Source organism: Hylobates moloch, unplaced genomic scaffold, assembly GCF_009828535.3.
Source record: "Hylobates moloch isolate HMO894 unplaced genomic scaffold, HMol_V3 SCAFFOLD_8, whole genome shotgun sequence".
NCBI classification, from domain to species: Eukaryota; Metazoa; Chordata; class Mammalia; order Primates; family Hylobatidae; genus Hylobates; species Hylobates moloch.
In genome coordinates this window covers 64749845-64777375 of record NW_026652283.1, presented here as the reverse complement: position 1 = coordinate 64777375, position 27531 = coordinate 64749845, and the positions used below count along the sequence as shown (strand labels likewise).

At 43.2% G+C, this 27531-nt stretch overlaps 2 protein-coding genes across 6 annotated transcripts in view; one reads left to right on the top strand and one right to left on the bottom strand.

Annotated features, from left to right (window-relative positions):
• The first annotated feature begins 322 nt into the window (after nucleotides 1-322).
• ATP1B1 (ATPase Na+/K+ transporting subunit beta 1) lies at nucleotides 323-26987 on the top strand. Its single transcript, XM_032161059.2, has 6 exons — nucleotides 323-947; nucleotides 5370-5498; nucleotides 18815-18970; nucleotides 21163-21347; nucleotides 24260-24340; nucleotides 25561-26987. Exons 1-6 carry the CDS (start codon nucleotides 851-853, stop codon nucleotides 25822-25824), a joined length of 912 nt encoding a protein of 303 aa, XP_032016950.1. The 5' UTR covers nucleotides 323-850; the 3' UTR covers nucleotides 25825-26987.
• Nucleotides 26799-27531, bottom strand: part of NME7 (NME/NM23 family member 7) — a 237027-nt gene continuing 236294 nt past the window's right edge. For all 5 annotated transcript variants that reach the window (XM_032161055.2, XM_058443250.1, XM_058443249.1 and 2 more), the window contains exon 12: nucleotides 26799-27087. In XM_032161055.2, the coding sequence (XP_032016946.1) occupies nucleotides 27055-27087 (33 nt within the window). In that variant the 3' untranslated portion in view covers nucleotides 26799-27054. The remainder of the gene's footprint in view (nucleotides 27088-27531) is intronic.

The following is a 27531-nucleotide window of genomic DNA, read 5'->3' as shown; positions in this document are numbered from 1 at the left end:
GGTCCTCGAGGCTCCGGGCGACCCAGGTGCGGACACCCCCGCCACGGAAGGGGCGGTTCACGCCCAGCCGGGAGATGGGAGGGGGCTGCGCGGCGCTGCCTGCGCGTCCCTCATCGCCGCCCCCGCCTCCTCCGCGCCCCGCGCTCAGCGCTCCAGTCGGCCCCTCTAGCCCCGGCGGCTCCTTTGTGCCGGCCCGGAGCCCGCCCCCTCGGGCCGAGTCCCCGCCCCTCGCGTCGGCGATTGGCCACCCGGGCCGCTAGAGGGCGGGGCGCACGGCCGCCGGGGCGCGGTATATAGTAAAGGTAGGGCGGACGCAGCCAATTCCTCGGTTCGTAGCGGGCGTGCTGGTGGTGCCCCGCAGTCCGCTTGTCCGTCCTTCCCTCTCTGACTCTCTTACCCCGGGCCTGTCTCTGCAGAGGTCAAGGGAGGCGGGGGCCCAGCACACGTCCCCAGTGGCAGCGGGAGCGGCAGCTGCGGGTTCGCGGAGCCCCCGACCCCCCAAGGGCTAGAGGAGCGCTCGGCGGACGAAAGAAAGCCCGCGAGCGGCTGCGCGCCCACCAATAGGTGCGGGGCTCGGAGCCGCGCAGCGTCCGCCGTCCCTCCCTCCGCCCCCGCCCCGCCGCCGCCGCCGCCGCCGTCGCCGCCGCCGCCGCCGCCGCCTCCTCCCCCTCCTCCTGCTCCTGCCTTGGCTCCTCCGCCGCGCGTCTCGCACTCCGAGAGCCGCAGCGGCAGCGGCGCGTCCTGCCTGCGGAGAGCGAGGCCGGAGAAGCCGAGCGGCGCAGGGGACGGCAGGGCGCGCGCCGCAGCCACCCACCCTCCGGACCGCTGCAGCTGCTGACCCGCCATCGCCATGGCCCGCGGGAAAGCCAAGGAGGAGGGTAGTTGGAAGAAATTCATCTGGAACTCAGAGAAGAAGGAGTTTTTGGGCAGGACCGGTGGCAGTTGGTGTAAGTACGGGGTCCGCAGCTCCTGGCCGCCGCATCTGATCTTTCCCGGGCGGCGCATCCCCTGCGCAGGCTCCGCGGTGGGTTCCGCACCAGCCGCGCTGGCCGGGGTGGCGGGGGCGAGGGGAGTGGACTCTGCTGGGTCGCGCCGGCCTGGGCTTGCAGTCCTGTGCGGAATGCGGAGTCCCCAGAATGGGGCGCAGGGTCGGGGCTGGAACACGACAGGCGGAAGGTTATGCATATCGTAGCGGTCTTGGTAATTTGCAGTCTTTCCTACCGTGCATCGGTTGAGCCCTTTACTCCTGGGAATGGTCAGGCTCTGCGAGACTACATTTTTATCTCCCGTGTCCTGAGTCCTTAAAAAAAAATGAGATCTGGGGTCTTGAGAGAACCTCGTGAGGTAATGGGATCTAATGCAGACGAGGTTGTGTGTTACAGCATCTTTCTTCTAGTCTAAATGCGTACCTCAAAAGAGAGGAAAGAGAAGGGTGGAGAGGAATCCAGCCACACTGTAGTATTTCACAGCGATGGCTAAGGGTTTCCCTCCATGACCTCCCCTGGAGTCATCACCACCCAGAAATGGTTCAGTAAGCTCCATTTCAGGACTCCGATTCTTAGCTTTGGCCCGAAACCTGGCAAGGTCTGGTTGTTTTCAAGGTCTACACAGACAGTTGTGGATCAGTCAGTAGGTTGGGTTATGGTGAAGGGAATATAAACGCAGAGCAGCTGATCTTAAAATATTTTGTGCAGCCTGTTGCTTGGTTGGATAGACTTTTTTCCATCGAAAATTAGATTCCTTGTTTTCAGCCTCTCCGGAAGGGTGACTTTTTTTTTTTTTTTTTAAAAGGTCATTTTGAAGGGCAGAGTTGTAGGCGAATCTATAAGAATCGTGACTGCGTGAGGGAAGGAGGGAGGGAACTCCCCCTGCTGCATCACTGCCCCCTCCTCCTCCAACATCATCATCATCATCATGACCATCACCACCACCACCACTAGCACCACCACTGCAGTCATTCAGGGAGTCCTGAACACAGGCCGATTGGTGTTCTGGTTGGGAGGATCTGTGGGAATCGGCAGGAGAATGAGTCAGGGAAATAGTGCTTAGCTGACATTTTGAAATGGAAGAAGCTGGAATATATGAATTTTTGTAAAGAAAAAAATGCATCCTGTCTCTCTTGATTGAAAATTAAAGGGTTAATAATGCATCACACTTCAAGGTTAGTCAAGGTGAAGCCTCTTTCCAAGGTGTTACTGGGAAGCATAGGTATCCCTGAGCCGTGGAAAATGTAGTTCTTTAATGGCTGTTAGCTTTTGTTTTGTATTTTATTTTGGGGAGACTGTTCTTCATTGAGATTATTGTCATAGTGTCTCAGGCATAAAGGTGGTTTCCTGTGTTTTACTGTGGAAAGGAAAACCTGAAGAACTGTGGGGTGTGTGTAGAATGAACAGCTCCCTGGCAACTCCTTGTAACTTGAGGGAGGCCTGGAAGGTGCACTGCGGTGTGGGCACCCTTCTCCCCAGGTTAGCTGGGGCTTCCTTCTCTGGTGGTCTGACCCTGGTGCGTCACAGGGGCAGGGGCTGCATTGACTCTAGGCACATTGTGAAATTTGCCTTCTTGTCTTTTTCCCCCTTAGTATAATATGTATCTTTCCTCATTCCAGTTTCATGCTTCTTAGAATAATACTTGCTTTAGAGGGTAAGGCAGTATGGACTGACTCATTCTTTAAGCCGGCATTTAATGGGCAGCACCTCCATGAGAGAGAGAAAGAGAGACCGTGCGTGTCAATTTTTATGTCTTGGTATCCTATCCAGCAAGCTATCAGTATTCTGATTTGTGAATGTAGACCCCAGGACTGCTGTACTTGCCTCCTCTTCCCTTCCGTGTTCCACGGTACAGGTGCTGGGCTAAAAATCCCCTTTTTGTTTTGTGCTAATATGTCTGCCCCTTTCTGGCAGTGTAAAAACTGTCAGAGCCTCTCTTAGGTAGAAAAGGCTGCAGCAATTACCGTCTCCTACGGAGAAAATGGCCCTTTTTCAGCACTGGGCCCAACATGGATGCCCTTGGGGCGAGGGCAGGATGCCCTTGGCTCGGTTTTGCTTATAGGTAGATTTTCACCAAGATGGACGCAGGAGACTCGCCTGTCACCTGCTGGAGAAATCACAGCATGCAAATCACTTTGTGCCTTCCACCTTTTTATTAGGTTAATACAGACATTGGTAGGTTTTATATTTACAGCTAGGCCTGAATGCCTGCCCGTGACCTTTTGAAGGGTACACACTGTTTGTTTGTTTGTTTTTCCAAAAAAACCTCTGTATTACTTTTTTTTAAAGGAAGAAAAATTGCTTGAAAGGGAGATGCCTCTGAAGCCTCTCCGCTCCCCTCACAGTGCCACCCCAGATAGTTGGTGTGACTTATCTAACCTTTTTTTTGGCTAGTGGGGGGGCCCCTGGTGGCCTGTGTCTGAGTGAGCCACTGCATAGGCCCCTCTAGTCCTGAGTGCTCCACTCTCTCCCAGTGACCTCACGGCAGTAACTAAGGAGATTTTATCAAGTAACATCTCAGAGCAAAAAGGGAAAATTCCTCACTTTTCTTAGGATATCGTGTGGGCAGAATAGAAAGGCTGTCTGTTTCTGAGCTTAATCGGCGTACTTGCAAAATGACTTGTTTTTCTATTGCTCTTATTTGTATTTTAAACTGTAGCCTCAATTATGTACCCTCTTATGTTGTTAGAATTGGGCATCTGGAGTCCAGGGAACGAGTATAGAGATGTTTCAGTTGTTCGAAGGGGCACATGTAGGTAAGCTAAGAGCACCAAGATGAGGTGGGGGTGGGGGGCAACGAGGAAACTTGAATCAGGGCTACGACAGCTGTCTTGCTGACTGTTACACCAACTCTTGCACCTCTTAGGAGCATTCACTGGAAAAATTTTCCAGATCTCTTGACGTCACGGCGTTGCCATTTGCCTACTGCTGCTTGGATACAGAATGCAGCACTTAACCCTTGTCCTACGGGGAGGGAGTGATTGAGTTGGGTGCTGTAGTTCTGGATTACACAACCTTTTCTTTCTTCCTTATCTTTGCTTCTGTCTTTGCCTTTTTCCTTGTTATTTGCTTTTGATAGAGGAGAAAAAGGATTATGATTAAGCATTCTGCTGTGGTTTTGTGTGTTTTGCTTGTTTTAACAGCTCTGTAGCCTGATTTCCCTTAACTATTTAGTGCCTGATAGGACAGTTGGGCTTTTAAATGTATGGACAGGGCAACAAGGCTAATTCCTGCAGTTGTGTACCCACTCCCTCCCTGGCCCCCTCCCTCCTACCACATATAGGTCTTTTCAATAATACTGTTTTTCAGTGGCTTTTCCCCAAGTACCCTGGCATTTAATGCATGAGATCTGGACCTTTTTAGCAGTAACCTAAGGCTCCTTTGTGCAGTCATGCTTCTGACTCGATAACCTTACAGTTCACTTGTTCCCTGTTTTGCATTCACATTGAGTTGTTTGGCTGGCACAGGGCTGCCAGGCAATGCCTAGTACAGCCTGTTACTATGCGGCTAATCAGGGAGATAATCCTTGTAAACCAGTAACTGATAGCCACCCTCATTCCCATCTATGTGTTGAGTCTTTTTTTTTTTTTTGCTTTTGCAGCTATTTCAGCCTCCATCCTGTTATCTTGTTAACTATGGGAAAAAGAAAATGCAGCCCAGCAAGTCAGTCATTATTCTTGTCCCAGTTCCAGAAGATGGAATTAAAATGTGCTGGTCATTTTCGCTATAAAATTTTCTTTTTTTCCCCTTGTCTTGTTCTCCAAGGCTAAAGAGTGTGCTTTGTTGATAATACAAACCAAAAGGAGAGTGATAGTAAAAAAAAAAAAAAAAAAACAGGAGGATAACATCACTGGGTTTCTCAGCATTCATTGCTCTGCCATAGCAAAATAACCCTCAGGCATCTGAGCATTTGGAGAAGCAGCAGAGCTTGGATTGTAGTATTTAAATGTCAAGGGATATGCAAGCAAAGAAAACAGGTCTCTAAGGGAGGTATACTGTCATATTTTAAATTCATTGCATAAGCATCCAAACATAGCTCTAGATTTTATTGGTGATCTTCATGATTTTTTTTTATAATTTTGAGAATAAAAAATATGTATACTTTTTTAAAATTTAGGGAATAAAAAATATAAGGATCCTAGTTCTAGCTGAACATTCCTCCTCCCCTTAACCACCTCCCATACACACTGCAAGTGGAGGGCTGCCCAGCCTCTCGATTTTTACCCTGTGTCAGTGGGGTGAGGTGCACTCTTGACATTGGACAAGGAAGAAATCATGGGGCTGGGGGAACCAGGAAGGAAGTTTGTTCATCCGTGGGAAGATTAAACTTTCATTCTGAGCATATGACTGCATCGCAACTTTTTGTTTCTGTTCTTCTTGCAGTTAAGATCCTTCTATTCTACGTAATATTTTATGGCTGTCTGGCTGGCATCTTCATCGGAACCATCCAAGTGATGCTGCTCACCATCAGTGAATTTAAGCCCACATATCAGGACCGAGTGGCCCCGCCAGGTAAAATCCACATGAGTAGCTTCATTTCCTTCAGAGATAGCATGGGTGTCACTTTTTCTATTGAGAAAAAATTCTTTGGAAAATTACTCTATAATGTAGTTTTAAAGCAACCATGAAAAGGGAAAAGAGAAACTTCTCTCGGCTGCAGCCAGATGTCCTACCCGCATTGCAGGCAGAGCTCCCACGGGTTGCAGACATCTTATTTGCCGAGTTCTAGAGTGAGGGTGAAGAGTCCTGGTTCTTGGCCCAGCCTGCTACCCACCAGCTATGTGACTGTGAACAGATTGAGTTCTGATGGGGGCCCCTGTCTTCTCATTTTTCATATTCTAGGGTTTGGTTAGTGGGATCCTTTCCAGACCTTTTCAACTCTAACAGACATTTTCTTACTTCTTGAGGGGGGCTATGACTCAGATAAATCCTTTTAAAAAAGTCACTTGGGCTCTTGTTTTAAAAGGTGAACTTATTTTTAGAGATGATAAGAAGCTGTGGAATGGGCAGCTACTCACAGGGAGAGGAGCCATGACTTTAGGGGTCTGTTGTTCCACCTGCTGTTAATTTGCAGTTTGACCTTGAGCAGAGTCACTCTTCTCAATATTTATACCCATTGATTTAATAAGCATCTCATTTGCCAGCTTTCTGGTCCCACTTTGTAGTTTAATTAACTGTCTCCTTTAGCTCTTAAAAACTTGGGTGAACAAAAAGATTATCATATGAAAATGCAAACTGCCACACGAGTCCCTGCTGTGACTTGGGTGCCATCAGTGTAGAGCTATGCGTGTCCACACCAGTCGTGAAAGGCCCACTGCCATCATGCCTGATGCTGATAGGACAAGGCAGTGGAATAGCCACAAACGTGAATTTACCATCTGGCTGTTGTAAAAATCATTGTCTGGAGGACCTAGAGAGAAAGTGTTGCATAACATCCGGGTTCTCACTTATGAATGACCTTGAGGCTGCTGCTGAGGGGTGGCAATGACTTGTCCCTTCTCCGCTTTCCCTTGGCAAAGGTTTAGTAACAGCTGTATTTAGGTGACAACCTTCAGATGATCTACGTGGCCCTGAGCAGCCTAGATTAAGGGCCACTGCCTGCCACAGACTCTTCGTGCCCACCTCCTTGAATGTGGGAAGGATTCACACAGGAAGATCTTCAAAATACGGAGGTGGCAAGCATTGTTGTGTAGCCCTAAGTCAAATAGTTCTCCACTGTAAGAAAAACTCAAAATATTTCCAGATAAATTTAGATCTGAGGGATTGGGGAAGTGGAAAAAAAAATCACGTAAGTAAATAACATGACTTAAACCTGCTTAATAATCCAGTTTCCAGCAACTGTTTTCCACAAGAGGTGGGTCTGTGGAAAGGTCGAAGCAAGAATTCTGGAGTATGCAGAGAAGCTGAAACATGTTTTATGTTGGGTTCGGTGATAGGGAAGCATTGTGTCTTTTCATGTCCTCTTCTACTAGAACTTTTGTGGTACTATTAGTCGTAATTTTTATTGGTGTAGATATTTTGTTTTTGTTCTTTGTTCTGCCATTTAAAAGTTATTCTTCCATCATGATGTGATTTTATAATTCTTTTTTTTTTTTTTTTTGAGACAGAGTTTTGCTCTGTCACCTAGGCTAGAGTGCAGTGGCGCAATCTCGGCTCACTGCAGTCTCTGCCTCTCAGGTTCAAGCGATTCTCCTGTCTCAGCCTCCCAAATAGATGGGATTACAGGCATGCACCACCATGCCTGGCTAATTTTTTATTTTTAGTAGAGACAAGGTTTCACCATGTTGGCCAGGCTGGTCTTGAACTCCTGACCTCAGGTGATCCACCCACTTCGGCCTCCCAAAGTGCTGGGAGGTGTGAGCATGAGCCACCATGCCTGGCTTGCTGCTGTTTTATAATTCTTATACTCAAAGCCAAATACGACTACAAAGTCAAATATTTTCTTCAGGAAATTTGCTAGATTAAAAAAAAAATGGTCCTTGACTATATAAACTTTGAGGAGTCAGCCTTTAATAAAACTAAAAATTCTCTTTGTGCCCTTTGCAGAAAGGAAAATTTAACTTTGGAAAAGAAATAGCCAAAGTGCCTGGCCTTGTAAGTAAGGACTTGGAAGTGACCTTGGCTGTAAATCAACTGGCTGAAGTGCTCAGTCCTTTCCAACACCCTCTCACCGTGCCTCCCTTCCCTTCCTTCCATCCCCTTCCTAAAAGACATGTTCTTAGTACCTATATTTAGTGTGCTCACAGCAGTTGGACTGACCTGACAAACCCTGACTTCTCCAAAGGAATGCTGGTGGCTCATCTTGGAAAAATGCATTCCTGTCCTATGGTCTGAGTCACAGGAAAAGTCCTCTGTCCTCCATCTTCCTTGTTCTTTGGCCTGGTAATTTCTGTCTCTTCTTTTCCTCATCCCTTCCCCCATCATCTTTCAGGAGAGTCTAGGCCAGGCCCCTCCTCTTCACCTGCCTTACCCTGTGGGGTTTTTCGGGGGCCTTTACCAAGGGACATGACATTCATATGAAAATAACAGTAACCTTGATCAGGCCAGGCCAGCAGAGTGCTGAACCTTGATCAGGCCAGGCCAGCAGAGTGCTGGCTGCCACAGAGTGCAGCCCTTCGGCCACCCCTTATGGCCCTGTGTTGCCTGAGGGACCCTAACTGGACCCTCCTTGGCATTTTTCAGAGTGCATGTTAGAAGTTTGTATTTTGCATAGGAAGTAACTCTTTAAGTATGCAGACAAACGGTGTGTTTAAGAATACCCTGACAATTTTTTGGCTTCACAGTAGTATCTTTAAAGCCTCCATTTTCTAGTTAAAGAGGGAAAATTGTAAATTTGAGTTAGATACACCTAGCGGGTGTGAAAGTTTGCATATGATTTAAAGATATAAGGACTTACTAATAATATTATCAGCTGAATTTGAGGCATGAATGCAAATCCAGCCTGACTGGGTATTGACTGCCCTTTGTACACCGAATACCTTGTAGTTGGATCTCTTCTCAATAACATGTGAATGTGGCCATATCAAGCAGTGGCAATTGTGCAGTGAGTGTATTTGGGCCTGTATGGCGATAATATTGGATAAACTGAGAGGCCAAACATGAAATCTCAGAGGAGAGACTACAGAATGGAAGTGAAATGTAAGAAAAAAAATGGTGAACGTGTACAGCTTCTTGGCCCTGAACAATGGTGGCCGTTTAATGCACATGATATTCCTTACAAAGTCGTGTTACAGCCGGTGTGGTAGCTCATGCCTGTAATCCCAGCACTTTGAGAGACTGAGGCAGGAGGATCCTTTGAAGGCAGGGGTTCAAGACCAGACTGGGCAACATAGCAAGACCCCATATCTACACACACACAAAACTTTTTTTAAAGTCTCCTATTAAAAAAAAGGGGTGGGGCCAGGTACGGTGACTCACATCTGTAATCCCAGCACTTCCAAGGCGGGTGGATCATGAGGTCAGGAGATCAAGGCCATTCTGGCTAACACAGTGAAACCCCATCTCTACTAAAAAATACAAAAAATTAGCCTGTCGTAGTGGCGGGCGCCTGTAGTCCCAGCTACTTGGAAGGCTGAGGCAGGAGAATGGCGTGAACCTGGGAGGCGGAGCTTGCAGTGAGCCGAAATTGTGCCATTGCACTCCAGCCTGGGTGACAGAGCGAAGACTCCATCTCAAAAAAAAAAAAAAGAAGAGAAAAAAAGGGGGGAAAAATATGGGGAATCATATGCTCTGTGAGAACTAAATGAGATGATAAACATATATAAAGCAAATAGTACTTTATGGTGGCAAAACCAATGGTATTAAATGTAGGGTAGCTGTTGAGAGCAACTTCTGTTTTTTTCTTTTTTTTTTTTCGAGAGGGAGTCTTGTTCTGTCGCCCAGGCTGGAGTGCAGTGGCATGATCTTGGCTCACTGCAACCTCCGCCCCCTGGGTTCAAGCGATTCTCCTGCCTCAGCCTCCCGAGTAGCTGGGACTACAGGTGCGCGCCACCATGCCCAGCTAATTTTTGTATTTTTAGTAGAGACGGGGTTTCACCATATTGGTCAGGTTGGTGTCAAACTCCTGACCTCTGGTGATCTACCCGCCTCGGCCTCCCAAAGTGCTGGGATTACAGGTGTGAGCCACCGCACCTGATCCAGGGTTTTTATAGCCCTATCTTTCTACTAGAAGCAGCAGTTTCTTCTTTTTGGACACTGAATTTCCAGATATGACAGGGATGCTTTGCACACTTAGATTTTCATGGAGTCAATAAAACCTTAGCTTTCCATGAAAATGTTTAAGAGACATTTGGGAAACATGTGTTTAAAAATTTTAAAGTGAATTTAAATGGCATTGTATTTGTTGTGCAGTCTCTCCCTTTAACAAACCCACGCTTGTTGGGTTAGCTCCTGCCAAGCTTTTCTCTAGAGGAGACTCTTAGGCAGTCCTGCAGTGCTGCTCTGCAGCAGCACTTCTCATCTATTGATGCAGTTGGATCTGGGGAGAGACGCAGCAATTAGCTGTGCTGGAGAGGGCTGAGCAGGCACAGGCACGCACACCCACATGCATGCCCACGGACATGCAAGCGTGCACACACACGCACGCTCATGGATATACACACACTCAGGCTTACCAAGCCCTGGCCCTGATTTGACCCCGCTTGCCTTGCTGCCTGCCCAGTGGTGTAATGGAAAAGTCTCTTCTTCACATCCGCCGTTGCCCTTCCCCCACCCCAGGCTCACTTAGCAACAGTGGAGTGAAATGAAGGTCACTGTGTGTCAGTCGGTGGGTCCGGGAGATTCCCAGCTGGCTTGCTTCCTGGTAGGCAGGTATGAATGTATGCTGCTGTTCTCTCTTTTCAGGTTGTGGTTGGCTGTTTGTTTAGCTCTGAAGTATAGACGGCTCAGTGCTAGCAGACACATTTTCGAAGGGTCATATTCTTGGCTCGTTGGTAACCAGAATCGGGCAGAAGAAGTGGGGTGGATGTAGACCAGCTGACCACACTGGCACCACCAGCACTTTCAGTTTCATCTTGATTGTAAAGAGGAAATATCTAATCTTAAAACTCATTAGGGGCCTGGCGCAGTCGCTCATATTTGTATTCCCAGCACTTTGGGAGGCCGAGGCAGGCGGATGACATGAGGTCAGGATTTTGAGACCAGCCTGGCCAACATGGTGAAACCCCGTCTCTACTGAAAATACAAAACTTAGCTGGGCGTGATGGCAGGCGCCTCTAATCCCAGTTACTTGGGAGGCTGAGGCAGAAGAATCACTTGAACCCGGAAGGTGGAGGTTGCAGTGAGCCAAGATCGTGCCACTGCACTCCAGCCTGGGCAACTAGAGCAAGACTCCCATCTAAAAAAAAAAAAACAAAAACAAAACAAACAAAAAACCCATTAGGGTTCAAGCCATTCTCATTCAGTCTCAGCTGGATTAAGTAAAATTCCTGAGAAGTCATTATGTCAATCTCAGAATATCTAATTCCCCGCCCAAACTACCTCATACTTGTATTACTATCTCTCACTCACATTTCAAAGGAGAAGTAAGGAGAAATTAGAAACATTTGGCTTCCTTATACTTTGGAGGGATTGTTAGTGCAAAGTGCCAGTGAGGTGTTTCCAGTTAGCATACACTGCTTTGTAATCTCTCAGCTGACGCGATGTATCTGTATACACCCAGCTGTCTCTCACTTTCCCTCTCCTCCTCCCTTCCCACCCTCAAATGGATCCTGTCTACCTGGTCCCAGAATTTGTGGACAAGTTAGCATTGGTGGCAATTAGATTTCCAAAAGCTACTGCCCAGCCTTATGACTTGGTAAAGGGTTTGTGGGGGGAACTCTGTTTGGCTTCAACAACTCAACTACCCAAGTGGTGATTTCTTTATTTCTAAAGACAAGGGTACAACTAGTAAGTCATCTCTTGGGTACACAGGAAACCTAATGATTTACTTTAAAATGTTCTTGGAGCCACAGAAAAACAGATATTACATTGTATGCCCATTGTATGATGAGTAAGCAGAACAGAGACCTGATAAGTAGGAAGGACCAGGTAACAAATCTGTGGGAGTGATGGTGGGGGAAAAAAAAAAGCTGGATTTGTGAAGTTTCATTTAAGGGTTTTTTGCTGCATTCACCCAAGAGTCATAGAAAGTGGTGTGGAAAGAGCAGTAGCCTGACAGGTCCACTTCTACCATAAAATCTCATGGGGTTATTGGACTGGTTGCTCTTAACTGTTGGTCAGGGCTCTCATGCTAGTAATCTGATGACCAGCTGGTCTGTCGGATGCAGCCAAGACTATTGAGAAGCTGGGGAGATGAAGGGAATGGGGATGTATCGTCCAGCTTTTTCCCACATACATGCATGAGTAGATCTTATCAAATGTCATGTAGAATGCAGTGTCTTATTTCAGGATATACTTAACAAATGTTATGTCTTATATCTAGATAAGTCAAATATACTATATGTACTTGCTCTTCAGTTTGGCCTTGAGCATAATTAATGTAAAATACTAGGATTTATCTATTTGTTTATATTATTCTTTTATAAAAGTGGCACCTTTCCTTTATTGTATTGAGAATAAGCACAATTACGAGCTATACAAAATACCAAGGATTTGCCCCATAGAATATGCATTTTTAAAGATAGGTCATCTGAACTGAATAACTCCCTGCTTGCCTGAAAGTGAATATACAGCCATAGGAAGAAGAGGACGGATCAGAGGAGAGCCTAAATCAGAGTTCATGGCATTTAGCTTAGACAGGAGGAATAATTTCTTTACCCTGAGTGTTGGTAAACATCCAGATTGGCTGTAGAGACAGTCCAGGGATTCAATTTTCTAAGACTTTGTAAAGGGAGCAGATTCTGAGTGTGGGAAGGGTGTGAATGTGACCCTGCCTGCAGGCAAGGAGATTTATTCCTTGCTAATCTCAGAGCCTGAGTCTGGGAGCCGGAGGCAGAAGGTGAGTCAAAGGTGGCTAGTTTCCAGAAAGTACAAAGGCACCTTTTTTCCTGTGCCTCTCCCCTTTGCTAGGTAAGTTGATACCAACCCACAGATGTAAAACAAAAATAAACAAAAAACAAAATCCAGAAATATCTTAGGTCCTACAGAGTGGCACTTAAAGGAGGAATTTCTATCTCATATATATGCGTATGCATACATATGTGTGTGTTTATGTGTTCATATACATGTGTGAGTATGTATGAATTCATACCTCTCTGTATTTTTTTTAAATTGGAAATTACTTTTCAACTCGGAGCATTTCTTTGCTTCCTGTGCCCTTCTCAGTCAGATGGGTACTTTCCTGGAGGTTTCCATGGGAAATGATTCCTATTTAGAGATTTGATCTAGTGATTCATCAGATGTATTAAATGACAGGTGCAAGCAGCTGTGCATTTGAATAACTTACAAGGTTGAAATGGCTACATTCTAGTTTAAATACTTTAAACTCACATGTAGATTGAGAAATGATGAGCTTGCTATATTATAAACCTAATTAGAAACAAAATCCTTTCCCTTAAGCCTTTTCCCCCTTGTGCTATCAACACTTACTAAAGCTAAACATGGAGGATCTTCCTTATTTCTCAAGAGATGGGGACCAAGGACAGGTAAATGTGTCTTTGAAAAGCAAGTGGGAAGCCAAAAGTTTTTTTTAAATCTAAATCTTATGTAAAGTTGAAATACTGATTGAAAACCAAATATTAAAATTTTACATACCCAGATTATGATTTCTGCCTCTTCAAGTGGCTTTATTAAGTAATGATACATAGCTTAAGGCAAATGATCCTATCAGTACGAAGCTATCTCTCGAGCTCGGGGTGGTTAATGTAAATTCAAGTTTAGAAGACTGGAGAGGGAAAAGGTTACATTTGTTTCCTGGAATATAACTTGAAATTGCGTGCCAGCGATTGGGTGTTCTGCTGTCTTTGGCCCTCTGGGAGTTACCACTGCAAACAGAGCTCATCCTTGTCCAGAGTCATAACTAACAACTTTAAGAAGTGGGCAGTAGAAAGAGGGGCATGATGGGAGAAAGTGTCTGGTCTAGTGCGAAATATGACTCATGAGAACTCCAGTCAGCAAGGTGGGATTTGTACAGCCCTTGGAGAATGTCATGGTTGGAGAATTTGGGTGTGGCCTCAAAATACAGATGCTCTTCGATTTAGGATGGGGTTATGTTCCAATAACCCATTGTAAGTCGAAAATGCCATGAGTCAAAAATGCATTTACCAACCCTGCTAAACCCACTGTGAAGTTGAAGAATCGTAAGGCAAACATTGTAAGTTGGGAACTGTCTGTAATAATTACCAAATCCAATCCCATTGCTTTCTATCTCTTCTTAACAGTCTGATAATTCTAAAGTAAATGATATAAAGGATTTGGACATCCTTTCAAAGGTCTTTCATCTTTCACTTGTGAGTATCTAGTTGCTTTAGAGAAATAACTTGAGAAGAGGAATTTTTCTAATGTTTGGAGAAGACCTCATCAAAAACTGTCCTAATTAAGACTATCCAGAACAGAACAGACCCAGGGGCTGATCTGTGGTGATGTCCAGGAGAAGTTATCAGGCCATCAGGCTTCGGATAAAGAAAAGAGAGGAGGCAGAGATAGTGGGTGATGGAGTGAGAGAGAGACTTTGTGGAAATGTGAGGAAAGGGAGCCAGAAGAGCTACTAAGGAGGCAGCGGCCGCTTGACTGTGGCGTGGCCTCCTGGACATTTGTTTCTGTATGTGGTAAGTATATGTGAGCTGATTGCATGACCTAAACCCAGACCATCTGTTTTTTTTACTGGAAGTGACATTTGGATCAAAAGCTCTGTATCTTAAAAGGATGGTCATTAAGGCTTATGTTAGTTACCACCATCTAAGACTCCTCAGACTCCAGAGGGAAACATGAGCTCACAAAAGAGAGTAAGACATGACTGAGCTTTCTGGGGTTTCCATCTGTCATTCCTCGGCTCCTTCTACCAAGGTTCTCTGTTACTTAAAATGGAAAGGACAGGGCAGAGGCTTTGGCCTAAGGTCTAATCCAGCTGGGCAAGTCACAGGGTTCTAAGACTCCGTGCTTAGCTGTCTGTTTCACCCCTTGCTTTCTTGGTTTCACTAGTTTCTGATGCTTCTGTAAGAGCAAAGTCAAGATTCTTCAAGCAGCCTGCATCTATGTTTCCCTCACAAAGTAATTATAAACTTGACTGGCTTAGATCATGAGCTATGCTTACTGAAAACTTTGGGCTTTCAGGTTGAAAGGGATGTGATTCCATTACTTGGTTTTCATTGTTTCTTATTTGCCCTGTCTAGAGAGACATGAGGCCAATTGTGTATATAACTCTCTTCTGGGCCAGTAGTACCACTTCATGTAACAGTAATACCTATTATTTTCACAAATGTGCTCTTAGATTTTTTTTTCTTTCTATTTTTCTTTCTTTTTTTTTTTTTGAGACAGAGTCTTGCTCTGTTGCGCAGGCTGGAGTGCAGTGGTGCTATCTCAGCTCACTGCAACCTCTGCCTCTTGGGCTCAAGCGATTCTCGTGTCTCAGCCTCCCAAGTAGCTGGGATTACAGGCATGTGCCACTATGCCTGGCTAATTTTATGTTTTTAGTAGAGATGGGGTTTCACCATGTTGGCCAGGCTGGTCTTGAACTCCTGGCCTCAAGTGATCCACCCAACTCATCCTCCCAAAGTTCTGGGATTACAGGCATTAGCCACCATTCCCGGCCATATCCTAGATGATTAACAACAGAGGCACTTACAAGAAAGATTTGTCATAGGTCTATGAGTAAACATGAACTTAGTTTTGGTGATAGCCCCTAGGCTCCTGGGGAATGCACTAGCCTTATCATTTTGTTGGTAAAGAGCCCAGAGGACTGAGTGAGAGTTGCTGATGTTTTGAGTCTGGCACATGTCCCCTGGTCACTTTTAATAGTGGAGACCGTGGACTTGACATCGTGAAGGAGTGAAAAGCGCTCAGCATAATACCTCTTCCTGTTCTTACTCCTTTTTTTGTGTGGGAGAATCTGAGAAATGGCATCACCATTCCTCATACTCATATCAAAGTAATGGAACCTTGAGCAGCCACTGGAAGAGAGAATGCAGGCAGCCAGAAAGTGAGAGGCAAACCACTGGAGAGGCCACTGAAGCCAGGCCAGGGAGAACAAGGATGTTCGTGACACTCACTTCGCAATCCAGGTTTTACCATGTTTACTCTCAACATGACCTTCTAGGGTCACTCCTCCTTTCAGCTTGTTAGGTGAGACTCTCCAAATCTCAATATCAGGCTTGTTTATATTTTGCCTTTTGCTGCATCCCACCCTCTGCTGATGGACCACAGCTTGCATAATTGTTGTTTATCACACCAATGTCCCTTCGGTCCCCTGGCTGTGGTTCTTCCCCCCACCTTCCCTGAAGGTCAGATGAGATCCCTCCTTGGTTTCTGACATTTGATCTCCTTCACTTGTCTAGCCATCCACCACCCTCCTGCCTTGTCTTTCCCAAGCCTGGAAACACTGTTTAACCTTGTGTACATAAGTCCATTTCTGTTCCTGACCCCCAAACATCACACAGAATACCTGGAGGAGGTTCCTGCAGACCTCCTGCCTGAGCGATGCACAGGCATTTATCTCTCTCTCTGGCTGCCTATGCACTGGCTCTTCGGGTGGCCACTCAGCGTGACCATCCCTCAAGGCTCCATTCCCTCCTGACTCCAGGATTCTCCCATTCTGAATTTTGTTGAGCCTCTGGCTTTGGGTCTGCTGGTGTACTTCCCCCCAGGTCCAGGCAAGTCACTTTGACTTAAATGTCTTATTTACAACTCAAACCAGGAGTGACCCTCCCTACCCGACTTCTCCATTTCACTGGAGAACTCTGTTTACCATTGCTGTCTCAAGCATTAACTATCTGTGGAAGCTTCTGCTCACCTTTATTTTTGCAGGTATCTCTTCTCTTTACAATACTGCTGTTTTGCACCATAAATAATCACAATGCCAATTTTAACATAGAAAAAGATTGTTCAGGGTATATTTAAATTGCTTTAGAAATACTAAAAATTATGGCTTGTAGGCATTTTTACAAAATTTTAAACTGTAATCTGTGTTTATTTTAAACCGAAGATTTTTATGAGCAAATTCTGCTGCTTCCCCTTTGATTCATTTCTGTCACTGTTGAAAGTTTTGTTCCCCCAAATTCTTCAGGTTCTACATCATCCCTTTCAGGATGATTTTTTTTTTTTTTAATTGCGATAGGGTCTTGCTGGGTTGCCTGGGCTGGTCTTGAACTCCTGGGCTCAAGCGATCCTTCCATCTCGGCCTCCTAAAGTGCTGTGATTACAGGCATGAGCCACTGCACCTGGCCTGAAGATGATTGTTAATGGCCTTAAGTCCTTTGCCCTGGGCACCCCTGTGCCTTGCTCCAGTGATTACTTGTCTTCCTCTCTATCCCTTCCATTCCTCTAGGGAACTACATGTGTGAAAAAGCATATCTATACAACCCCCTGAGCCCACCTCATTATGTAACCACTTTTAAAGCATCCTCAATCACTAGAAAGAAAAGCATTTAGTCGAGCCTTACTGATGCCTGCTTCTCAAGCCCTACACATGGTGCTGCACTCTAGTTATCACTTCCACGTTCGTTAACGTCGTTGTCTTCATATCTGAGTCACTGTTGCCACTCTCAGATTATAATTCCCTAGAGAAGCAGTTCTAAGCCAAGGGTGTTTAAAGATCTTTTCATACTTATTAAACAGATTCTCAAATCTCTTTCTTAGAGATTAGGATTTTGTGGGTCTGGAGGGGAGTCTCTGAGACTGCATGTGTAACAAGCCCCTAAATGATAGTGACATAGGCACTTTCCTGACCTGCTGGGAGGTGGGGGTGGGAAGCCAGGGTAGTCACTTATCAAGGATTGTGATGATGTGCCCCCTTGTGGGCCCCACACAGAGAGGGGAGATCTGGGAGTGAGGATTAGAATCAGGTTGCCAGATTTAATAAATAAAAATACAGGGTGCCCACTTAAGTTTGAATTTCAGATAAACTATATATGTATCTCTCTCTCCATATATATTTATATATATCTATATCTCTATCTACCTATCTATCTATATATATAGACTTTCTTTTTTTTTTTTTTTTTGAGATAGTCTCACTCTGTTACCCAGACTGGAGTGCAGTGGCACGATCTTGGCTCACTGCAACCTCCGCCTCCTGGGTTCAAATGATTCTCCTGCCTCAGCCGCCTGAGTAGCTGGAATTACAGGTGTGTGTAACCACGCCTGGCTAATTTTTGTATTTTTAGTAGAGACGGAGTTTCACCATGTTGGCCAGGCTGGTCTCAAACTCTGGATCTCAGGTGATCCACCCATCTTGGCCTCCCAAAGTGTTGGGATTATAGGCGTGAGCCACCGTGCCCGGCCTCAGATAAACAGTAATTTTTAAATATAAGTATGTCCCACATAGCATTTGGGACATACTTATATTTAAAAAAAATGTTCTTTGCTTATCTGAAATTCAAATGTAACCAGGCATCTTTTATTTGGCAGTCCTACAATAAAATGCAGTTGTGATGGACTTTTCCAGCCATTGCTCCTGAGTAGTGCTGTGTAGTGTGGTTCACATACCCATCTAGGAAGTCTCATGAAGGCAGAGGCTTTTGGATATTAAAGAATGTAACAGATTTTTAGAGAGTGCAAACCCAAGGCATATGGACTTTGAATTTTATCTGACCGGCACTGACATGCTGAGACTTTCGGATTGGAAAGCATTTGTGGTTACTGTATGTATGTCCCAAATTCTTCCCATTTAGGTTAAAGATCCAAAGAAATATCTTGGTTAGGTAGGCTTGAGTCTAGAGAATTTGAAATGGTTATATATTTACTGACAATAAGGATTATAAAAGAAGACTTCTGTGTCCAAGGCTTACATGCAATTAGGGAGGGTAAAGCCACCTGCACACAATGCTAGCTAGCAGGGTATTTTAAAAAACTGTGCATGTTGGGGTACTAGAAACATAATGGGCTTTGGAGTACAGCACACCTGGGTTGGAATTCTGGTTCTACCACTTTCTGTGCAGCCTTGGCCCAGGTACTTAACCTTTCAGTGCAAGCAGTGTTGTCATTCACAAAATGGAGGTGATGCCTACCATGCAGTGTTGCTATGGAAATTAACTGATCTGTGATACTAAAGCATAGTCATTGGTACTTGGGGTTACCTAATCTAAATGCCAGAGGAGTGATTTCACAAGGGAGGCAAGACCCTTTCTTTTTAGCCAGGTGGAGTTAGCAAAGTATGTTTTGTATGTGGAAAGTCTACTTTTGAATTATCTTGGTTTCTGCCTTCCTACTAATGATTTTCTCTTTGCCTGGTCTAGGATTAACACAGATTCCTCAGATCCAGAAGACTGAAATTTCCTTTCGTCCTAATGATCCCAAGAGCTATGAGGCATATGTGCTGAACATAGTTAGGTTCCTGGAAAAGTACAAAGATTCAGCCCAGAGGGATGACATGATTTTTGAAGATTGTGGCGGTAAGTAGACTCATTGTAGATGTTTGTGGCTAGTTTTCTTTCTCTTTAAGTCTTATTTCCCACTTCTATTTTTTGTTTAATGATCGAGAGATAATCCTGAAATAATGAAAGATTGAACTCTGGCCATATTTAGATACTTTTTTTAAAAAAAGCAGGAAGACACAATGAAAAACAGTATAGGCTCAAGTATGACTGTTTTCTGCATTGGAAAGGTGTCTTACTTTAAAACACTCCTAGGCACTATTTTTACTATTCAGACCCAAGACAGCAATTACGGTTTTCTTTCTCTTACATCCATTGAAAAGTACAACTACTTATTTCCTTATCTTCCCCAAAAAGTTCTCCCTATAGAAGAGTGCACAGGGCCTTCTCTCATCAGAAAGACCTTTTGGTGTGATTAGCTATCACTGCACTGGCATTCATGAAGGAGGATGTATGGTCAGGGTGTACTTTTATTGATCCTGGGTGGGATAGATAATGAAATATGTGTTAGGCAGCTGATCATTTTGGATAAGGAAATGACTTATGAAGGGTAAAGAGAGGCTCTTAGCTTCATTAAGTCATTGACATGAATACATGTCCTCCCTCTTACTACCCGGACTGTGAATTTTCCAGTCCATGTTCTCATTCTTTCCACAAAAAAAACCTCTCGCTGGGTGCAGTGGCTCATGCCTGTAATCCTTGCACTTTGGGAGGCTGAGGAGGGAGTATTGCTTGAGCCTAGGAGTTCGAGACCAACCTGGGCAACACAGTGAGACCCCATCTCTACAAAAAATAAGACAAGTTAGCTGGGTGTAGTGGTGTGTGCCTGTGGTCCCAGCTACTTGGGAGGCTGAAGTGGGAGGATCACTTGAGCCTGGGAGGTCGAGGCTGCAATAAGCCACAATCACGCCACAGCACTCCAGCCTGGGCACCAGTGCGAGACCCTGTCTCAAAAAAGTTAAAACAAACAAACAAACATAAAACATCTTTCTGAGTTTTACTAGGTAATATCCCTTCTGATTCAATTCAAGCATTTACCAACTCCAGTTCTTTATAAGGCAGGCTGTGGCTTGGTCAGAGTATGGGGCGAATTGCCATTTTAAGTTATTTTGGAAATATTTAGTAATTTAAAAGAACATTTTCAGTGTGAATTTTTCTCATTAGAATTTAAATGAGGTTTTCATCTTACTTTGCAGTAATTAAAAGCCCTGAGGGATAATCAGGGTGAATCACTTCAAGGAGATAGTCTAAATTCAGACTCTTCGCTATTTGAAGGGAAAATAGTTAATTTGTGAACTTAAAAACTATACATAAATTATGGTATTTGCATTATTTTCCTCCAGCATGCTATGCATTAACTTTGAATTCTATATGCACTTGGTCTTTTTCTGGCTTTTATATCAGGATTGAATTAAAAACACCAGAATAAAATTTCTCAGTCCAGCAAATGCTTAATGCATAGCTTTAAAAGGCAGAAACTCAAATTAAAAAAGCCTAGGCAACATAGCAAGACCCTGGTCTCTGCAAAATTAAAAAAAACTAGCCACAGGGTGGCACACACCTGTAGTCCCAGCTACTCAGGATGCTGAGGTGGGAGGATCTTTAGAGCCCAGGTGGTTGAGGCTTCAGTGGGCCATGATCGTGCTGCCGCACTCCAACCTAGGCCACAGAGTGAGACCCTGTCTCAAAAAAATCCTTAAGTCGTGGCTGAAAAGGAAAAATACCAGTTCCTTCTTAAAAATTCTGACCAAAAAAAAAAAAAAAAAACCTAGTTCTGAAAATTATTGACAGTCCTTTTGTATTCTGATTATAATATCCCTGTTACTGAGCTAAGCCAGTGTTGACAGTGTGAGTGATGCTACTCATGCAGTGTGATCCGTCTCCTTTCAGTCTTCTAAGTAGCTGAGTAATCCATTATTTAAAAGAAGGGAAATATTGCCAGAGACTAAATATTATGTGCTGATCAAGTACTGTGAAGCTTTGGTGTGGGGCCATATACCAGCTATTCCTTTTGGTAAAATATCTTTTAAAATATGAGTGAAGAGGTGAGAGATGGTTTTCCTGGAGATCTTGCTTAATTCAGATCATGCATTAAATGCAGAATAGCATACTCTCAGAATAGGTAACTATGACAAGGAAGAAAGTTTCTTTTTCTTAGAACTGCTAAGGGAATTGCTGGTACAATATAAAAGTTGTGTTTTTATTTTTAGATGTACCCCGTGAACCGAAAGAACGAGGAGACTTTAATCATGAACGAGGAGAGCGAAAGGTCTGCAGATTCAAGCTTGAGTGGCTGGGAAATTGCTCTGGATTAAATGATGAAACTTATGGCTACAAAGAGGGCAAACCATGCATTATTATAAAGCTCAACCGAGTTCTAGGCTTCAAACCTAAGGCAAGTAATATTTTAAATGATAGAATTTAGATGAGTCATTTACACTAAGTACTTAATTGATCTGAGAAGACAATGTAAGATAGTTTTAAAGTATACTCAGTGCTGACTTTGAAACCTAGCCAGTAGAGTAACACCAAAAACTTCTGTATCCACCCTGCAATTCTTGTAGTTAGGGCATTAATCTCATTTTCTAAAGTTAAAGGAATTCTGAGAGGCAAAGCTGCATTCTGAAGTGAGTCTGTGGCCCTTTTCTTAATACTCCTGCTCAGTATCCAGATAACAGTTTCTATAACATAAACTCTTTAAAAAAGTAAAAATAGAAAAATATATTTTTTCCCTGGTGGTCTAGTGGTTAGAGAAAAAAAAAAAGTTTTTTTATTTTTTACTTCATAAAGAATGGATTTAAAAAAAAAATTTTTTTTAACCACCTGCATGTATAGTCTGGTTTTGGTCCTCTTGAAGCCACAAGAACATTTCAAAACAATTGATAATCTAAAAAATATTTTTTCTGAATTTTATTGCGGAAGTAGAAGTTTAACATCATCTAGGCTGAACTTTGCTAGCCATGCTGTTGGCTTTTTGTATTACTGCAACTTACAATGGATAAACATTACTCTGGATCACTGAAAAATGAGCAAATTGCCATTGCTCACCATTTGGTGAGATTATATTCTCCATAAGAATGGAAAATTTATCATTGTTGTCTGCTTTTGTAAAACTGGCCATTTCATCCTCTCCTCCAGATCATGAATTAATGCTGTCCTTTCCCCTTAAGCCTGGCTTCTTCTGGCAGGTTTCCCCTAATCACCCATATATGAGCATTGGCATTATGAGTGTTGTTTCTAATTTTGATAGAAATTGACTGCAGTATATTGAGTTATGTGAACAAATTCATTTCATTGCTGAAATCTGGCTCTTTTGTTCATTAATTTTCTGTTGAATGCTATTAATTTATTTTTACAATGCTTGTTACCCATGAATAATATTTTCAAAAGAAAATCAACATAGAGATAAAAAGTTTTGTTAACTGAAGGATGCATCAAAGTTCCTTTATTGCCATCAGAGGCAAAACTGAGTAGGTGGGGATGGATGGTTGCCTGGCTGGCTAGTTTGATGGATTGCTGGCAGAAATTAATATACCCCTTAACAGGATTTTAAGCTTCTTTCCACATAGACAGGATATAATGGAAGAAAAACGGTGAGAACCATTATGCCAAAATGTATTTGATATTCATATTGCTAGGGAATACTTCACTGAGATCAGTCAGCTATTTAGCAGCAAAAGAAATTGTTGTGGCATGGCCAAGACTCATCCCATGCTTTCTGAGTACCTTGCTTTTGACATTGCTCATCGTAGACATTGAGTGACATTTGGAGCCCACAGAGGCGGTCTAGTCTATTATGATTGATTTCTTCCCACATCTTTAGAGTTACTTGGTTCAGTGATAAATTCAGCTACTCTTTCTTTTCAGTCCTTTTTTTCTTTTTTCTTTAGTCGCTACTTGGTTGTCCATTGCCACTGCCTAATTTATCACCTCCACCCAAATCTCCAACTCTTTTGGAGTTATTTTTGTCAGAGATCAGAGTATCCCAGCATCTCACTATCCTCACCTTTTGAGGATAGATTCTAGCAACTTCTTTTATCAGTAAGCATTTTCTCTACATATTTTTAAAGACAAATACATTGCTGGCAGAAACGTCCAAAAGAGTCAAATCTAGACGATCATTTTCTTGCATCCAAAACAGAGTAGTACCAAAATAGTAGTTCCTTCCTGATGTGGAACTAATATTTTATCTGACTTTGATTAGGCTATGTATGTGTTACATCTCACATCAAGACTCACTTGCTGTGCTGATCTGAGTAAACAAGTGACTGTCCTCCAGCGATGTATATTCACCACACTTCTGAGATAAGATTTGAGCCATGGGTGTAGAAGAGGAGGCTCTGGATATTTCATGACAGTAGTAATTTTCAGACTGTCCTCTGGGTCCCTTCAGTGGATTCACCCCTTCAAGACAACCCTTCCTCTTAGGGCAGTGACACCTCTACTTTTTTTACATATTGGACTTTCGTAAGAAAATTGCAAAGAAAGCCGGGCGCGGTGGCTCACGCTTGTAATCCCAGCACTTTGGGAGGCCGAGGCGGGCGGATCACGAGGTCAGGAGATCGAGACCACGGTGAAACCCCGTCTCTACTAAAAATACAAAAAATTAGCCAGGCGTGGTGGCGGGCGCCTGTAGTCCCAGCTACTCGGAGAGGCTGAGGCAGGAGAATGGCGTGAACCCGGGAGGCAGAGCTTGCAGTGAGCCGAAATTGCGCCACTGCACTCCAGCCTGGGCGACAGAGCGAGACTCCGTCTCAAAAAAAAAAAAAAAAAAAAAAGAAAATTGCAAAGAAACACTCCTTAAATGGCAGTCTCCCCGACTGGAGATTAAAACAACAAAAAAGGAAAGCCTACTTGAAGTCATGCTTGAGGGAAAAGGATGACATTATTTATTCATGACTCAGGAGGAAAGCCCACGCTTTATAAAAACAGAAATGTCAATCATCTTTCTCATGTAATCTAATCTTAGCAAATAATAAGCATTATATTTTGGGTCGACTTAGTTTTCAGTGTCTTTAAGCAAAGCTTATAATGGGCTACTATTAAAAGTTCCATTTAGTACTGGGTTGCATCATAGCTTAATTGTAGTCGTTATAAACTTGGGCACTTATTTTCATTTCAACAAAATCACAAACATGACCTTAAATTGGTTAGGGGAGTCATTCATTCTGCTGTCCTGATGTCTTTTGTTATTTTGGTTGACTTACTGTGACCAGTGTGTACTTGTTTGGAATACAGAGTAGTTTTATTTTTCAGAAACTTAAGAAATCATTTACAATTACTGATCATAATGGGTTTTATTTTTAGCCTCCCAAGAATGAGTCCTTGGAGACTTACCCAGTGATGAAGTATAACCCAAATGTCCTTCCCGTTCAGTGCACTGGCAAGGTAAAGACAAATTTAGGGTTACTGGGGTGGTGGAAGGGTAGGCAGGGGAAGAGGGGAGAATGAAGGCGACTGTTTAAGTGACAGGTAAAATTTTAATAGAATAAATAAGAAACATTGCTTTCAAGTATAAGTCTCAGTGAGATGAATTGTAGCTATACTAGGTAAAACTTTTTAAAAGAACAGAAAGATGTAATCGAGTAAGACTGATGTCAGTTTCTCTATTGGCATAAGAAACTCAAATATCTAAATTTAATACATTGGGATATTTGCTTACAGAACTGAGAGGTGAATTAGCCCACAGAAGTACTTCTTTCTGGCCCACAGCATGTATTAAAAATTTGGGGCCAACATTAAAAAAAATTAATGTCACATAAAAATTTGTGGTTTGGGCTTCTCTTTTAAAAATATTGAAATATCGCCGGGTGCAGTGGCTCACGCCCGTAATCCTAGCACTTCGGGAGGCCAAGATGGACAGATAATGAGGTCAAGAGTTTGAGACCAGCCTGGCCAACATGGTGAAACCCTGTCTGTACTACACATATAAAAATTAGCTGGGTGTGGCAGCGTGCGCCTGTAGTCCCACCTGTAGTCCCACCTGTAGTCCCAGCTACTCGAGAGCCTGAGGCAGGAGAATCGCTTGAACCCAGGAGGCGGAGGTTGCAGTGAGCTGAGATCACGCCATTGCACTCCAGCCTGGGGACAGAGCGAGACTCTATCTCAAAAAAAAAAAAAAAAATTGAAAGACTAAGGTAACAATTAGTGCATGTTTCCTTTAGATCCAAAATGGACAGTTTAGAGAGAAAGGCAGAACAAAGAAAGGGAGTTCCCAGTGCTAGCACCAAGAAAGGAAATGGAGATTGATTTTTCAACAAGAAAATGAGAGGCACGTAGTAAACTTTGGAGATAATATCACTAGAAAGATCATCTGCTGGGCCAACAGCAAGGTGTTTCTGACTTTCAATGTTGGCCTTGTTTCTAGGAGGTTGTGTTGGCTTGAAGAATGCTTATTTGGCATTTGACTCAGCTTCCCCATCCATTTGCACATTGAGAATAGTCTCTTCTTAAGACCATTTCTCAAGGCTGCAATGGAATAGACTGAGTAGATGTTCTTTCCTCTCTCAGTAGTTTGCAAACTACTGTGAGGATTGAGTCTTGTTTTTGAGTACACATAGTGATGCATGATGTGAGCCATTAAAATTTCATTTCATTCTGGATTTCAGCGAGATGAAGATAAGGATAAAATTGGAAATGTGGAGTATTTTGGACTGGGCAACTCCCCTGGTTTTCCTCTGCAGTATTATCCCTACTATGGCAAACTCCTGCAGCCCAAATACCTGCAGCCCCTGCTGGCCGTACAGTTCACCAATCTTACCATGGACACTGAAATTCGCATAGAGTGTAAGGCGTACGGTGAGAACATTGGGTACAGTGAGAAAGACCGTTTTCAGGGACGTTTTGATGTAAAAATTGAAGTTAAGAGCTGATCACAAGCACACATCTTTCCCACTAGCCATTTAATAAGTTAAAAAAAGATACAAAAACAAAAACCTACTAGTCTTGAACAAACTGTCATACGTATGGGACCTACACTTAATCTATATGCTTTACACTAGCTTTCTGCATTTAATAGGTTAGAATGTAAATTAAAGTGTAGCAATAGCAACAAAATATTTATTCTACTGTAAATGACAAAAGAAAAAGAAAAATTGAGCCTTGGGACGTGCCCATTTTTACTGTAAATTATGATTCCATAACTGACTTGTAGTAAGCAGTGTTTCTGGCCCCTAAGTATTGCTGCCTTGTGTATTTTATTTAGTGTACAGTACTACAGGTGCATACTCTGGTCATTTTTCAAGCCATGTTTTATCGTATCTGTTTTCTACTTTATGTGAGCAAGGTTTGCTGTCCAAGGTGTAAATATTCAACGGGAATAAAACTGGCATGGTACTTTTTTCTTTTTCTTTTTTTTTTTTTTTGGCTCTTTCAAAGATAATGGCCCATCGATGAGCATTTTTAACATACTCCATAGTCTTTTCCTGTGGTGTTAGGTCTTTATTTTTATTTTTTTCCTGGGGGCTGGGGTGGGGGTTTGTCATGGGGGAACTGCCCTTTAAATTTTAAGTGACACTACAGAAAAACACAAAAAGGTGATGGGTTGTGTTGTGCTTGTATTGAATGCTGTCTTGACATCTCTTCCCTTGTCCTCCGGTATGTTCTAAAGCTGTGTCTGAGATCTGGATCTGCCCATCACTTTGGCTAGTGACAGGGCTAATTAATTTGCTTTATACATTTTCTTTTACTTTCCTTTTTTCCTTTCTGGAGGCATCACATGCTGGTGCTGTGTCTTTATGAATGTTTTAACCATTTTCATGGTGGAAGAATTTTATATTTATGCAGTTGTACAATTTTATTTTTTTCTGCAAGAAAAAGTGTAATGTATGAAATAAACCAAAGTCACTTGTTTGAAAATAAATCTTTATTTTGAACTTTATAAAAAGCAATGCAGTACCCCATAGACTGGTGTTAAATGTTGTCTACAGTGCAAAATCCATGTTCTAACATATGTAATAATTGCCAGGAGTACAGTGCTCTTGTTGATCTTGTATTCAGTCAGGTTAAAACAATGGACAATAAAAGAATGAACACATTCCTCATGTGTGTGATTCACTCTTGTCTAAATGTCCCAACCTGTGACTTCTTTACTTTCCACACCACTAATTATCCAAGATCTTGAAGAAGTATTGAACCTGAAACGGACAAACACGCAATTTCTTAGTTCAGACAAATTTTGGTCTTTTTCACTTAACAGAGTCCAGGACGTTGGTCAGGACTCCAGACACTGGCATACCCCTTCCCAGAGACATCATTAAGTTAATCAGAGGCAGAGAATCGATGAAGCTCCAGTTTGAAGTTCCATTTAAAAAATATCTTGCAGTGCTACTTAACTCAGTTTAGAAAACATGAAGTGTTGGTTCCTGCTATTGCTTCACTAGACATATGTGTTAAAAAAAAAAAAAAAAGAGTTGTTAGCACTTCAGTTTTTAAAAAATGAGGTTAGGTTTGAGGTTCAGTAAATTAAGGTTCATACCTTGCTTTTTGGTTCAGGGATTGGCCTAAGTAAGTCCTTATTTAGCTGTATTTAAAAATTAGCCTTAGTGTGAAAGAAGATAATCAGCTTTCCAAAAAACATT